Source organism: Malus sylvestris, chromosome 13 (genome assembly GCF_916048215.2).
Source record: "Malus sylvestris chromosome 13, drMalSylv7.2, whole genome shotgun sequence".
Lineage (NCBI taxonomy): Eukaryota > Viridiplantae > Streptophyta > Magnoliopsida > Rosales > Rosaceae > Malus > Malus sylvestris.
The window spans coordinates 24,717,005-24,730,726 of NC_062272.1; the positions used below are offsets into that span (position 1 = coordinate 24,717,005).

At 38.5% G+C, this 13,722-nt stretch overlaps 2 protein-coding genes across 4 annotated transcripts; one reads left to right on the top strand and one right to left on the bottom strand.

The window, feature by feature from the left end:
* Positions 1-1,737: 1,737 nt before the first annotated feature.
* On the top strand, positions 1,738-5,245 carry LOC126596352 (probable splicing factor 3A subunit 1). Its single transcript, XM_050262907.1, has 3 exons — positions 1,738-1,867; positions 2,518-4,667; positions 4,793-5,245. The coding sequence occupies exons 2-3, from the start codon at positions 2,523-2,525 to the stop codon at positions 5,060-5,062; spliced, it is 2,415 nt and encodes an 804-aa protein (XP_050118864.1). The 5' UTR covers positions 1,738-1,867; positions 2,518-2,522; the 3' UTR covers positions 5,063-5,245.
* Positions 5,246-8,048: 2,803 nt separating this feature from the next.
* On the bottom strand, positions 8,049-13,509 carry LOC126596939 (glycosyltransferase BC10-like). 3 transcript variants are annotated; one of them, XM_050263651.1, is made up of 11 exons: positions 13,174-13,509; positions 12,038-12,520; positions 11,161-11,259; positions 10,723-10,823; positions 10,558-10,629; positions 10,255-10,345; positions 9,958-10,042; positions 9,493-9,548; positions 9,289-9,411; positions 8,761-8,799; positions 8,049-8,672 (listed from the first exon to the last, which is right to left on the bottom strand). In XM_050263651.1, exons 2-11 carry the CDS (start codon positions 12,416-12,418, stop codon positions 8,544-8,546), a joined length of 1,176 nt encoding a protein of 391 aa, XP_050119608.1. In that variant the 5' UTR covers positions 12,419-12,520; positions 13,174-13,509; the 3' UTR covers positions 8,049-8,543. The 3 variants fall into 3 exon arrangements, with proteins under 3 accessions (XP_050119608.1, XP_050119606.1, XP_050119607.1); XM_050263649.1 differs by having other exon boundaries at positions 9,493-9,552; positions 9,962-10,042; positions 13,174-13,504; XM_050263650.1 differs by lacking the exon at positions 13,174-13,509 and adding an exon at positions 12,759-12,879 and having other exon boundaries at positions 9,493-9,552; positions 9,962-10,042.
* Positions 13,510-13,722: the final 213 nt, after the last annotated feature.

Consider the following 13,722-nt stretch of genomic DNA (forward strand, 5'->3'; position numbering starts at 1 on the left):
CAAGACTGACTCTATCTCATCACGTGAGAGATATGGTTGAGCATATTCAAAATCTCAATGATTTTCATCCATCGTTAAGTCCTAACAACGATCCATGAAGACAACGTTGTATGTATCGACCAAATCATGATACATCTAACAAGTCAACGCCAAGCATATTGTGTCTACATCAACATAAGCATCAGAAGATTGAAGTCAAGTAGTATGATCCCAGACAATCTTGCCGACCTCTACACGACGTCACTGCCGAAGTCTACCTTCCAAAATCTTGTTTGAGGAATTGGTATGCGTAACTTTCTCACTTATGATGCTTGTAGTTTCAGTTGGAAGTTTTGTCAAACTCAGGGGGAGTATTTAGAAGTATACCCATTTGACCTTAATGTACTCTTTTTCCTATGATAAGGAGCATTTCTCCCACTGGGTTTTTGCTACCTGACTAGGTTTTAACGAGACACCCATCCTGGGTTTATCATACCCTTATGTATGTTCTACTTGCGTATCGAAGATGTATAGTTTTGACTTAATGCAACTTCTCACGTTTCTCCTTTGACTATGGGCTTTTGTCTTATCTTGGGTTTTGCCATAGCGAGGTTTTATGAGTTTTACCACCCATGCATTCTTCCGTTTGTTTTGAGACTCGCATTCGTTACTTGTGTCGACTAAACGAGACGACTTCATCAACTGCTTCTACATTTGCCTAAAGGCCTGATGTACCATTTACTTGAGTAGTTGCACACTCAATGGGGAGTGGTGTGACATATGTTCTAATACATATTGTGATTGTGTAAATCCTAAGTAGAGATAGATTAGGAATCCTTTGGGATCCAGAAGATCTTTCCTAATAGACTTTGTATTACTTGAAAAGCAAGTTTCTCTCCTCCTTATTACTATAAATAAAGGCACAAGGACTGAGGAATTAACACACAATTCCTCAAGTATATTCTCCACTCTCTTTCTCTCCATGCCGTACCCCTCAGATAAACATAGGTCACAACAAAATTTTCAAATTTTTTTTTCTGCAACAAACGGTTCAAAAACCACCATCCCCCACTTCTATTTTGACCATCATCCCAACTTCTATTTTTCCTATGCACAATTCCAACAAACTAAAAATATTACTTTTCAAAATCAATTTAATAAACAAAAAATTTACACTTTCATTCCATATAGTAATATATATCAAAAAGAACAAAGTTCTTTCCAAATAGAAAAATAACCTACATGTTCAAATAAAATAAATAACACATGTAAGTGATAGATTATCTTGATAGTTAAAGGTATGGTTTTGATAATTTATTCCTAAAAATTCCAATATAATTCCCATTGAAAAATTTGAGAAACACCACCACCCATGGACGTTGATGAGCTCGAGAGAATATTTTGATGTCACTTGGATGGGTTTCGTCGGAAATAATGAAAGAGTACATTGGTGTGTTAAACTTTTAGTTATTGCGTGTAGAGATAAAAAACGAATATTTTTTTTTTTATTATTTATTTAAAGGTAAACTCGAAAGTTTAGCAGAGAAATTTTTTTAGGGATGTGCTATCCACACATCTCATTTTACTTCTCACACACCCCTTGATGATTTCTGTCCGTTGATCTTCTTCAATTCATCCGATCCGGCGGCCGAAAATTAAAAAGATGTGTGAGAAATAAAATGGAATGTGTGGATATCACACCCATTTTTTTAATTGCGTGTTAAAATAAGATTAGTCGGTCCAAATAAAATCTCCCATGAATAAATAAACACGGTTATTGCACTGCATATTTCGTTCGCATAAACCCGCTCATTCATCCTCTCTCACACACACAGAGTAGGGCTTCGAAACCCTAGAAGAGGTGGAATCATCTGGTTAGAACCCTAAGGTACACACACTCTCTCTCTCTCTCTCTCTGCCTTAAGCCCTAATATTTTCGTCCTCCAAAAAGTTCTAAGATCCCGTTTGTCGCCCACTTCGGAAGTACGGGGCAGGGCAGGGCGGACGAATCTCTCAACTAGGCTTTGCTACAAAATTTTATGTTTGTTTTGCTTAACGGTGCAATCGTTTTTATTTTTATTTTCTGGTGCTTGATTCCTATCTGGGTTTGAGGTTCTCATTCAATTAACACTAAATTTTTGAGATTCAGAAGTTATTATTCCGAATTGGGTTTCCTCTTACTTCGAAAAATAGAAGATTTCTTTGTAGTTGATATAGGATTAGTGTCTATGGTTAATATATGCAGATGGGTTTGTCGGATTTTTTTAGTAATTTGGATGTCTTACTTTCAGTATGCGTGTTCCCATCTTTTTCAGATTCATCTTCGAAATTTGGCTATCAGAGTGAATTAGTTTTCTGTATTTAGTAGTATGACAGCTCGGTACTTACAAAAGTGGTCTTATGCGTATATATAAATGCTTCGACATTTTAATACGAGTGTTTTTGGAATTGTAATGTGCAGGTTGTGGTTAGGACAAGGTTGTTTTTATGCCTGTTAGTTAGCCGATTTCATGCTTAAGTGTTTTGTTTTTTCTGTAGGGAAAATGATAGGGTCCATTTTGCCCTTACCGGCTCCTCCTTCTGATGGAGACCTTGGGCCTCTTCCGGAATCCCAAGTGACTGAACTTAGTCAGGATGAGAACCAATTGAACGAGGAGCTGAGCAAAGCCAACTCTACTTCAGTTGCAACGCATACCAGGGCTATTGGTATCATACATCCTCCTCCAGACATTAGAAACATTGTTGACAAAACTGCCCAATTTGTGGCAAAGAATGGACCAGAGTTTGAGAAAAGGATTATGGCTAATAATACCGGAAATGCAAAGTTCAGTTTCTTGATTTCGACAGATCCCTACCATGCATATTATCAGCATCGGTTGTCTGAATTCCGTGCCCTGAATCAGTCTTCTGGACAGCAACCATCTACACAGCCTGCAGATTCTGCTTCACCTGAGTCTGCCCCACCAGCTCCAGCTGCAGATGGTGAAGCAGGAGCCCCAAAGCCTGATCCCTCTGCCCAGTTTAGACCTGTTCGCAAAGTGCTCGAACCACCACAAGCTGAGGAGTATACTGTTCGTCTTCCTGAAGGTATTACCGGGGAAGAGTTGGATATTATTAAGCTCACAGCGCAGTTTGCAGCTCGAAATGGGAAAACATTTTTGCAAGGATTGACAAGCAGGGAAATGAATAACCACCAGTTCCATTTTCTGAAGCCTATGCATAGCATGTTCACATTTTTCACTTCTCTGGCTGATGCATATTCTAAGGTGTTGATGCCTCCGGAGAATTTGCAAGATAAGCTTAAGAAAAGTGTTGCAGACATGACAACTGTGCTCGAAAGGTGTGTCCATCGACTGGAGTGGGAGCGTTCACAAGAGCAGGCAAGACAGAAGGCTGAAGATGAGATTGAGCAGGAAAGAATACAAATGGCTATGATTGATTGGCATGACTTTGTTGTGGTTGAAACAATAGACTTTGCAGATGATGAGGATGAGGATTTACCTCCTCCGATGACCCTTGAGGAGGTTATTAGGAGAAGCAAGGTCGCTGATATGGAAGAGGACATTGTTGAGCCTGGTAAGGAGGTGGAAATGGAAATGGATGAAGAAGAGATGCAGCTTGTTGAAGAGGGCTTGAGGACAGCCAGACTTGAAGAGAATGATGATGAAAAGAGGAACGAGAATATGGTGACAGAGGATCCAGAACCACCAATGAGAATTGTGAAGAACTGGAAGAGACCTGAGGACAGGATCCCTGCCGAAAGAGACCCAACAAAGTATGTCATTTCCCCAATCACTGGAGAGCTCATACCTATCAATGAGATGTCTGAACACATGAGGATTTCTCTCATTGATCCAAAATACAAAGAGCAAAAGGAAAGGATGTTTGCTAAGATTCGGGAGACTACTCTTGCTCAAGATGATGAAATCTCAAGAAACATTGTGGGCCTTGCACGAACCCGTCCTGATATTTTTGGTACCACAGAGGAAGAAGTGTCTAATGCTGTCAAGGCTGAGATTGAGAAAAAGAAAGATGAGCAACCAAAGCAGGTCATCTGGGATGGTCACACTGGAAGTATTGGCCGCACAGCAAATCAAGCAATGTCGCAGAATATCAATGGAGAGGACCAAAATGATGGTCTTAACAATGATGCTAGGAACCTTCCTGGTCCTGCAGCTCCTCCTCCAAAACCTGGTGTGCCTTCAATTCGTCCTCTTCCTCCACCACCTGGTCTTGCCTTGAATCTACCTCGTCCTCCAAACACAGTCCAGTATTCTGCTCCAACTAGCGGCGGTCTCCCTGCACCTCCACCAAGGCCCCCGGTTGTCCAATATCAATCAATTCGACCACCTGGACCCCCAATGCCCATGAGTTCTGGACAGCAGTCCCTTATGCTCAACCGACCACCTCCTATGCACCCATCCATGTCTATGAATGCACCTGCTATTTCTGTACCACCTCCACCTGGTTCTCAGTTTACACCAATGCAAGTTCCCCGACCTTATATGCCTCTTCCTGTTCCTCCACCTACAATGCAAATGATGCCACCCCCACCTTTGCCTCAAGGAATGCCACCACCACCACCTGAAGAAGCTCCTCCACCGCTTCCAGAAGAACCTGAGCCAAAGCGGCAGAAGCTTGATGATTCTATGCTTATTCCAGAAGATCAGTTTCTGGCACAGCATCCGGTATGGATTTCTTCCTGTCCTTGTCTTTCTACTGTAAATTCTTTAGTTAGTGTTGTGGTATTGTATAATGGACTGTTGGTAGCCTGACAGAAACTATTCCTTTTATATTTTATTTTTGGTTACAGGGACCTGTTCGCATCACAGTATCTGTGCCCAATGTTGATGAAGGTAATCTAAAGGGACAACTTTTGGAGATCTTGGTGCAGTCTTTATCAGAAACTGTTGGTAGTTTGAAAGAGAAAATTTCTGGGGAGATCCAGCTTCCAGCAAACAAACAGAAGTTGAGTGGAAAACCTGGTTTTCTCAAGGACAACATGTCACTTGCATATTACAATGTTGGAGCAGCTGAAACACTTACTCTTTCATTAAGGGAGCGTGGTGGAAGAAAGAGATGAAAATATTATCTGACCGAGCGATTAAGGTTTTTGCTGTAATTTTCTAGTTACCATAAGAATGCGCAATTTATCATGTGGGGTTGTTTTATTCTACTTTCTTTGATTTTACATGGGAGATCATATGTTCGTTTTGTATTGATACAATGATTTTGCTCTGACATATTATTGTTGTCTTTAAACTGATTGCTAGTGTCTCATCTACTACAGATTTGGTGCCTCGGGGAGTGTCTTTCAAGGACAATGGGAAGTAGATCAGTTTCTTTTACTTAGCCATAGCAAGTTATCTGATTATATATATCTACTACTACGTTTTGCAATGCAGTTCTTTTCCTAGGATGTATGTGCCACCAATAGTCTGATTATGGTTTTGATATCCTTAGATGCGTTCTTGGTGTTAGAAAACCTTTGATTATTTTGAGTTATTTTCATTCCTCACAATCAATTATTATGCTGAAAGATTTTGCTGTTAGCGAAGGTTGATATTTGGGGTCATCTTTTCTAGTATTTAGTTTCAATTTGTCGAGTTAAGCCACATTGTGCATTTAGCAAAGAGCACAGAAGCTTGTGTTATTTTGCACTGATGTTATCCGTGAACCAGGCAATAGCAAAGCAGTGGCTGGTAAAGTTGGTAATTTCTGATGATGGTTGTTAACTAGAGGATAGAAGCTTTAGAGGTACTTGTGGCCATAACTGGGTCCGTGCAACCATTCTTTAAGCATCTCAGCAAGGTAAGATGTGTTTTCGTCTTTCCATTTTCATGTAGAATTCCTTGTGCACGCCGTTTCTTTTTGCAGCATGGACTGGAACCATCGGGTTTGATTGCGGTACCATGTCTAATGGAATGAGCAGGATTTATAATTTTGTATTTTGTATAGGATTATTAGAGCAGTGGTGAAATACGGAATGATATTAGTATTGGATTTGGTGTTACTTGATGCTTGTATCGAAATACGAAATACGGAATGATGCCCCAAGAAGAGGCGCTTTTGCATTTCAAACCTCACTTCGAGCCCTTTTTCCTTCATCATTTTTTGGAAACTAGAAGAACAATGTCATCATGGTCGTGCATGAGGTCCCTTGTGTGAATTGCACAACAAAGTCTGCAGGGTCCAAATCCAAGTCTTCTCCACCCGAAATGACTAATATGACTAATATGACACGTGTGTCACGTGGTGATGTACTCGTACCATGTAAGTTGTTCTTCTATTAGAGAGAATTCACCAACACAAGTAGGTCTCACTGTCATGCGGCCCACAAAAGCTCCATGTAAGAGTAGCATTTTTGTATAATAAAAGAGGACGATAACAATCAAAAGAGAGTTTGGAATCAATCTTAAAAAAATGCAAGTGGTTGATTGCCTTATGCAGAGGAGAGGGATTCGGGAGCGGGAGAGACTTGGAAGCGTCAAAACTCAACGAATCCCGATTTGGGAGAGGCATGTTCCTCCACCTCCCAATTAGTCATCAGGAAGCATTAAGATCATCCCAAAGCCATTACCCTCAGGACAAACTTGCACTGCCATGCAAAACTCCCCCTCACCATAACCCTAATTCAGCCCTAATGTCGTCATATTTTCATACCCCTTTGCCGTGAGTTATATAGTTTCTGACAAAAGGATTCCAAAGGTGTTTCTGATCCCATGTGCAAGCGACAAAGTCCCTAACGAACGACGAACACACAAGTTGGAGTAGGAATGAAGCCTCTTCTTGGTTACACGTTCGCAATTATTAAATTTTTCAAACAATAGGGCAAGGTGAATGAACATACGGATTCAAAGTCATGCTCAACTTTTCATGACAAGTGTTAATAACCATTATTTAGCCAACAAGGCAACTGAAACATGTCGGACTGACATTATGATTTGGAGGTCATTCCAGACTAATTTAATCACTTTATCATGCTTAATCGGATCGATGCATCAAAGCAAGTCTCGGAGTGAAAGATTTTTCATAGGTCTTAGACCAAAGGGTGGTACTTCTATTATCGCAGTGGAAATCTTTTTTTTTTTTTTTTGAACAAACGATATTATCTACACTAAAGGGGATGGGTGGGCTTGATCTCACAATGAGCTAGCAATAATGTGGTTCAAATTTGCCTTTGGCAAGAATCGAACCTATGACCTCTCACTAACAAGTGAAGAGAAATACCACTAGACCATAGTACTAAGTGGCTCGCAGTGGAAATCTTTATAAACACTAAGTTGGGCATAACATGTTCTGTTTCCATGTTATCAAGGGCGGGGCCTGCAAGCTTATTCGTGTTTGATTCTATTACTTAACATCGAATTCGTTTATCTGAAAAGATTGTCGGATTAAATTATATTCCGTGAAATGGAAGCAAATGATGAAAAGTTCCAAGTGTTTCACTGTAACATAAATAAGAGTTTGAGTGAAATAAACTTTGCATCTAAGTCCTTCCAGGGAAATAAAAGAAAGCGGCGCATACTGCCTTGCGTCCAGCTTTTTAGATATAACATTCAGAATTCAAACCAAGGAATTCAAAGGTAATTTTGAAACGGACACCGGAAAGATGAATCCAAAATCCTAATACAGGCAATAAAAAATGAGATACATATTTCGTGGCAAATTTGTTTATATTTGACATTTACTAGAGTAGATTTTCAATTGCACGAATAAGGGTTTAGGTAAAAAGATTATGTCTTGCTCAATCTTTCCATATAATCCAACATATCAACATTGCTAATAAAAGGTTTCGAGAGAGGAAAAGCATTTATCAAATAAATACACGGTTCATCATTAATGTGTTATTTGGTACCTATACCACTGATTTATTCCATATATTTGAATTACTAAAGGATCTCTGATTTGAATGATTTTTTGTATCAATAATCTTCGACTGAAGACTAAAATCGAACAGTTTCTCATATAAAATATCTAGGGAGAAAAGAAATTATTCGCAAGTAGAAGAATGAAGATTGTAGTTGGGTTTCAAAGATGAAAAAAAGAGCAATTTTGAACACATGAAATGGGCACTCATGTCTTCTCATGACATGATAACGTCCTAGATTAATGATATGCAATTCAATCACTTTGTTTCTAGTTTTCTTGTCTCTGAATTTTGCCACCTGCCAAAAGCATGCCGGAAATGTCTTTCAAAGCGTGAATTTCACGGCGATATTGCGTGTTGTATATTTTGCCACTTGAGAGTTCAAACTTCATCTTTTACAAAGACTAACCACAAGATGCAGTGAAAGAGAATGAAGGGTTCGTAGAGATAACAACATATCCTCGTATCATCCCCAGGGAAGCAACACTAGCCTGTTAGCCTCCTGCCTGACTCGGGTCAAACTAACTGCTCTGCCAGTTGCCCTTGCACTCAAGAATCGTGGTCGGGAGGTTGGGAACTATCAAGCCTCGATAATTTGGCAATTTACAACTTTGTCAGCTATACTGGATATCGGATGGAGTGAAAGGGTCGAAGGCGATCCAACCAAAGAATATGGAGTAAAAAAATATCCGGCTCAAACTGTTGTATAATTGGCAAAAAGGCGCAACAAGTCATTCAGAGTTTCTGGATGGAACTTCCTGGCAAATAAGTAACACGGTCGTTGTATACCGTTCCATAAGCAAGGCCATTTCTGTACTACTTTCTGAAAAACAAAATAGAAAATGTAAATTAAATTATTGCCAAGCAATCCAATTCCATAAGCATGTATCACCAATCTTTTAGATGCATACCTTCGCATCACTGGTTACATGCACGCTCACATCAATCGACTGCAGAGATAAGACAACCAAAGTCGCCATCAGAAAATTTGAACTATTTACATTCGAATTGTTGTTCTTTCAAACACTATCTATGCTGGAACTGATGGCACAAAGAAAGCAATTATAAAGACACTTTGATTTATATATCCACCAAACCATTTCCAGCCATCTTCGTTAAAAGGTCAAGTGTTAATATTAAAATCTTAAAAAAACAATCCCTAGACTATTCCCTTTGTCTTTTTTCATTATTTTTTCTTTTTGTAAGATACGCGGGGTGTTTGTATGGTTTTGAACAGCTAACGGCTGGAGTGCGACACAACATAACATGAGAGGCTCAACAGGTGACACAAAGAGCCAGGGATGAGCTACTATGGAATCGGCATTCAGTGTGGACATAGCTATGCAACACATATCCAAACTAGATAAACATGCACGATGGAGCTGTTATCCATAAATAAAAAACACACACACATGCAAAAGCTTATAGAAGAATTCTACCGTAATATTCTTCAGAAGCTCATGTGTAATATCCTGAGACTTATATAACTTCGGATGCCACTTTCTTTCAGACCAATCAACATGTGTTACGGACCAGTTTGCAATGCCACCAGGATCAATTATCTGAAAACATGTACAAAGGAAACTTCATTCAGGCAGAGAACAGAAGGGAACACTGAAGAGAAAATTTTTAAGAGTTCTCACATTGAAAAAGGTTGGCAAGTAATGTTCATCAGCAATGCAATTGCGCCCGTCAAAACCTGGCTGTTGTTACCAAGACAATCCACATCAACAAATTGAGACCAGTGAACATACAGCATCATGGTTTTAAAGATTACAGAAAAAACCTATTAGATACTTGCATCTCAGCTGTACAGTGGGCCAAGCATGAGAAGGGGATAGCAAGCCATATGTTGAAATCAAGCATATGTTTTGACAACAAGTAATTAAAAAATTCAGCATTGTTAAGAGCTTAGATCATCTGAAAACGACCAAATAAAGAGCGACCCAAAATCTATTATACCAATAATAAGAGAAAGCAAGGATGAAAGTATCATACATGCAGATATGCTATAGCCTATAGATATATGATAAACAAATTACAGGCGAAAATATCTAATATAAGAACATTAAAGAACTTAAACAAGGTAGATAGCTGAGAAGGAAAACTTGCCTTACAGTAGTCCCGGAATTTCGAGTAGTAGAGATTATCAGCCATTACTATCACAGCATGCCGACGCTTCATAGAGAACCACTGCATATAATTCAGAATATTAGACTTTTTGTGTTACCTTGGAATGAAAAGTATTTTTAGGTGGTCATATATCCCTACTGTTTACGTTTGTTGATATTGCAGACTAGTTATATAAAACTAATAAAAATGGCCGTCAAGAGATGGACAACATATCAAATTTCCACAAATTATAGAACTACATCTACAACCTCAACATAATAAAAAAAAAATACCTGTGCACCCTTTCTAAAGTCTTTCTTCTCAATTTCAGGTAACATGTGTTCAGAATACCTCCCATTTCCGTGTGGACCAGGATCCTCAAAGCTGAAAAGAATACACAAGTATATAGGTAAGAAAAATGAATTTATCAATTAGGAACAAGTTGGCTCCAAATAATTTCAGAGGATAAAAAAATTAAAACCTAGTTAGGCAACATTCATAACTGTACTTATTCATCAAATTCAAATCCAATCGTACAGTGAGCTGCCAACACATTTAAACTAAAACAGTAGCTCATAAAATAAGATTCTACTAACCAGTCAACATAGCTTATATTTGTATTCATCAGATAGTCATAGATATGGTCAAATGTGTACAATGGTACACAACTGCACAACAGAAAGAATTAATGAGATTAATAACAGCAGAAATAATCAGAACTTGACAAAAAGGATTACTAAAGGTACCTAGAATTTGATCACCTTTCAGAAAGTAAGACAAAATGCTGGTTATCAGGATCTTGAAGAGCATTTGCCAATAATCTTCTCTCTGCATCTACCATAGAAATTTTTCCCCAAATCACCTGGAAACATGAATCAATGATAGATCTCATTAACCTCCTAAATCACTAGTTAAACATGACAATAATAAATCACAATCACTACTGATAGATGTGTAATCTTTATACTCTTCTACCTATCACTGGAACCTCATCTACACAATTATAACCCTTGCATGACAAATAATGATGGATTCAATATGTCTGCAAGCTTAAAATGACCAAGATTAAATGAAGAAATAATCAGTAAGTCTCTGCTATTTAAGTTAATATTAAATATTATCCTAAGCTTCCTTGAGAGTTATATGGATTAAAAATGAAACAAAGATTTTGTAAAGTAAGGTAATCTAAGCAGGTTTACCGGGTCACTGCGAATCTCTCGATTAAAAAAGTAACGGCTCAAATGAATTGCCCTTTCCTTAGAAGCATGCACATAGATAGAGAACTTCCCTTCATGACCCTGCCAACAAAAAACGGAAATGCTCAAGCTAAGCATGTGAATCGATAACTACTTGAACAGGCTCTATCAACACTCAAATATTGATTGAACAGGATCAGAAATTATGTCCTGTAACAGGTTGAACATTTATTATCACATATTTTTATGAAAAATACCTAATTTAATTGTATACCAACAAATTATAAATCAATCAGAAATATGAAAACAAAAGTAACAGTGAAAGAAGGCTCCAACTCATCTCATCAGCCACAAAGACATAAAAAATTTACAAATAAGAAGCATGTGTGTCATTTTGGTATAGAACATTTCCATAAACTTTGCCTCATTCATACAGAAAGATTCTCCCATCAAACTTGTTATCTCCCACCTAATACAACCGACAATTCAAGCATTTATCAACCATTATGCTGCATTGTCAAACTTGAATATTAGATAGCTTGATGGAATTAAGCTTCTTGGTCCAACAGTCTTTAACTGTTAATCGGTAACCATAAAATAATTCAGGCATGGAGACTCTTGCTTGTATGTGAATAGTCCAACAACTATCCTTGTAAAAGATTATTGGGACAACAATATAAGTTGATCACTTTCTACTCTTATACTTTCTCAGCACTATCTGACAATGATCATATACTATCTGAATATGCTTAAGCCAACTAAACAGAACAGGCATATTAGGAAAAAAAGCATTAAAGAAACCAAAAAAAAAATAAAAGGAAAAAACAACACAGAAGATTTCTTTGTTGGGCCAATAAATAAATAGCAGATGAAACCTTACATGGAGAAACTTATCCCACAGCTTCTCAAAAGGCAATGCACTTGGTGTAAGGAACATGAATGCAATTTTTGGATTCTTGGATTGAATAGGAGGTGCGCTTAAAATATCTCTGATCACAACACGGGATGCAATCTCATCGTCAGTAAATTGCCTTGCAGGAGCCGGTGGAAGCCAATCTGAAATAGCCTTACAACCTCTGGAAGAAAATATGTAACAAGCAGCGTTGCTTTGAGGTGGATAGAGAAAAGCACAAATCACAAAGATGCTGACCAAAGAAACCAAGACAATAATCCACACTGGCCTCTTCAAAGGTGGGCGATGGCGTGCCCCAGGCAAGATCTGCATGTCACCCATGCCTAATCGCCAATGACTCGTCTTCATCTAAAATAAATGCATCACAACTTCATCACCTAATGATCTTATTCCTGCCCATAGTCCCTATCCACCATTGCACTGCCTGATTGGTGTAGAAATTTCTGCAATCTGAAAGTATTAAGAGGATTAATTGGTAAATTAGAGGTCCTATATGCAATGATAAGCGGACTAAGTTCATGATATCACAAAGAAATGCAACGATACAATTCAAAGACTAAGCAACATCAGAAATCAGATCGAATTCATGATCATCGAGTTATGTTTAGTGCTTATAATTGTTTGCCAAGAAAAGCAAATAAACTATAATTCATTGTTTCGGTTTTTCGTTTCCCTTCAGTCTCCTCACCTCGCCTCAGGCAACCAATCGGAGCGGTAACAGTGTAAATATGAGCAAATAAAAGAACAAACCAAAGCAACAAAACCATATGTTCAGAATTCAAATCTAAGAAGCAGTCCAACAACTAATACCAAACACCTGAATAAGTATGCAGGTACGAAAATCCAAGTAAATAAAAGTCAAACCAACCCACAGATTCCAATCTACCCCAAGAAAAGTAAAAACCCCAACTCCAAGACGCAATCTCTATTGCCCCCTAACAGTCAAACCCAGCAGCCCTCAACGCCGAAAATTCTTCCCCATTTTCTTATTTCCCGTTTGGCTGCCGAGAAAGTAGGCAAAATCAAAACAGCCACTGCAAGTGCAACCCAAACGAAAATTCAAAATCTCAGTTTCTGACACTCGGAGAAGAGGAAGGAGATACCTGATGCTATGATCTGAAAGGAGCTTGAAACCGAGAATTGAAGATCGGGAACGGTGATTCTTCGTTGACTCTCTCAAGATCTAGGGCACGCAGCAGGAAGGCCGGCCTCCAGAGACACTCTCTCCTCGCACAGAAGAGATTGAAAAACCAGAAAGATGGGAAATGGGATTTTCTAATGGGGAGATGGGATTGTTGTGATTCCTTGAAAGATGATTCCTTTGTTCCGAAAATTCTCCCTCTCCTCTTCCTGAAAGAAGTTGAGTCCAAACAGTCGTCTGCCTTTCTTCCAAACACTAACAAAGCCGGCGATTTATTTCTCTGTTTTTTATTTGTTTTTCGTGTTTTGTATCATTTTGCTTTGGACTGCTTATTCTCGTATTCGCACTCGTGGCGCGTGATTCTTCGTACCAACCCCTACAAGTGCCCCATTATAACAAAAGTGTTATTCACTCTTATTTTTACCTTCCACATATCTTTTAATTCATTTAATTTAATGTTCGAAAATTAAAAGGGTACGTGTAAACTAAAAATAGATGTATAGATAACACT

Excerpts from the sequence above, each read along its gene's own strand:
- LOC126596939 (XM_050263651.1), bottom strand. The coding sequence starts at position 12,418 with ATGAAGACGAGTCATTGGCGATTAGGCATGGGTGACATGCAGATCTTG. Across the intron at positions 11,260-12,037 it reads TGTGGGATAAGTTTCTCCAT|GGTCATGAAGGGAAGTTCTC; the intron begins GTAAGGTTTCAT and ends TTTTGTTGGCAG. Across the intron at positions 8,673-8,760 it reads ATGTAACCAGTGATGCGAAG|AAAGTAGTACAGAAATGGCC; the intron begins GTATGCATCTAA and ends TTTGTTTTTCAG.
- LOC126596352 (XM_050262907.1), top strand. The coding sequence starts at position 2,523 with ATGATAGGGTCCATTTTGCCCTTACCGGCTCCTCCTTCTGATGGAGAC. Across the intron at positions 4,668-4,792 it reads AGTTTCTGGCACAGCATCCG|GGACCTGTTCGCATCACAGT; the intron begins GTATGGATTTCT and ends TTTTGGTTACAG.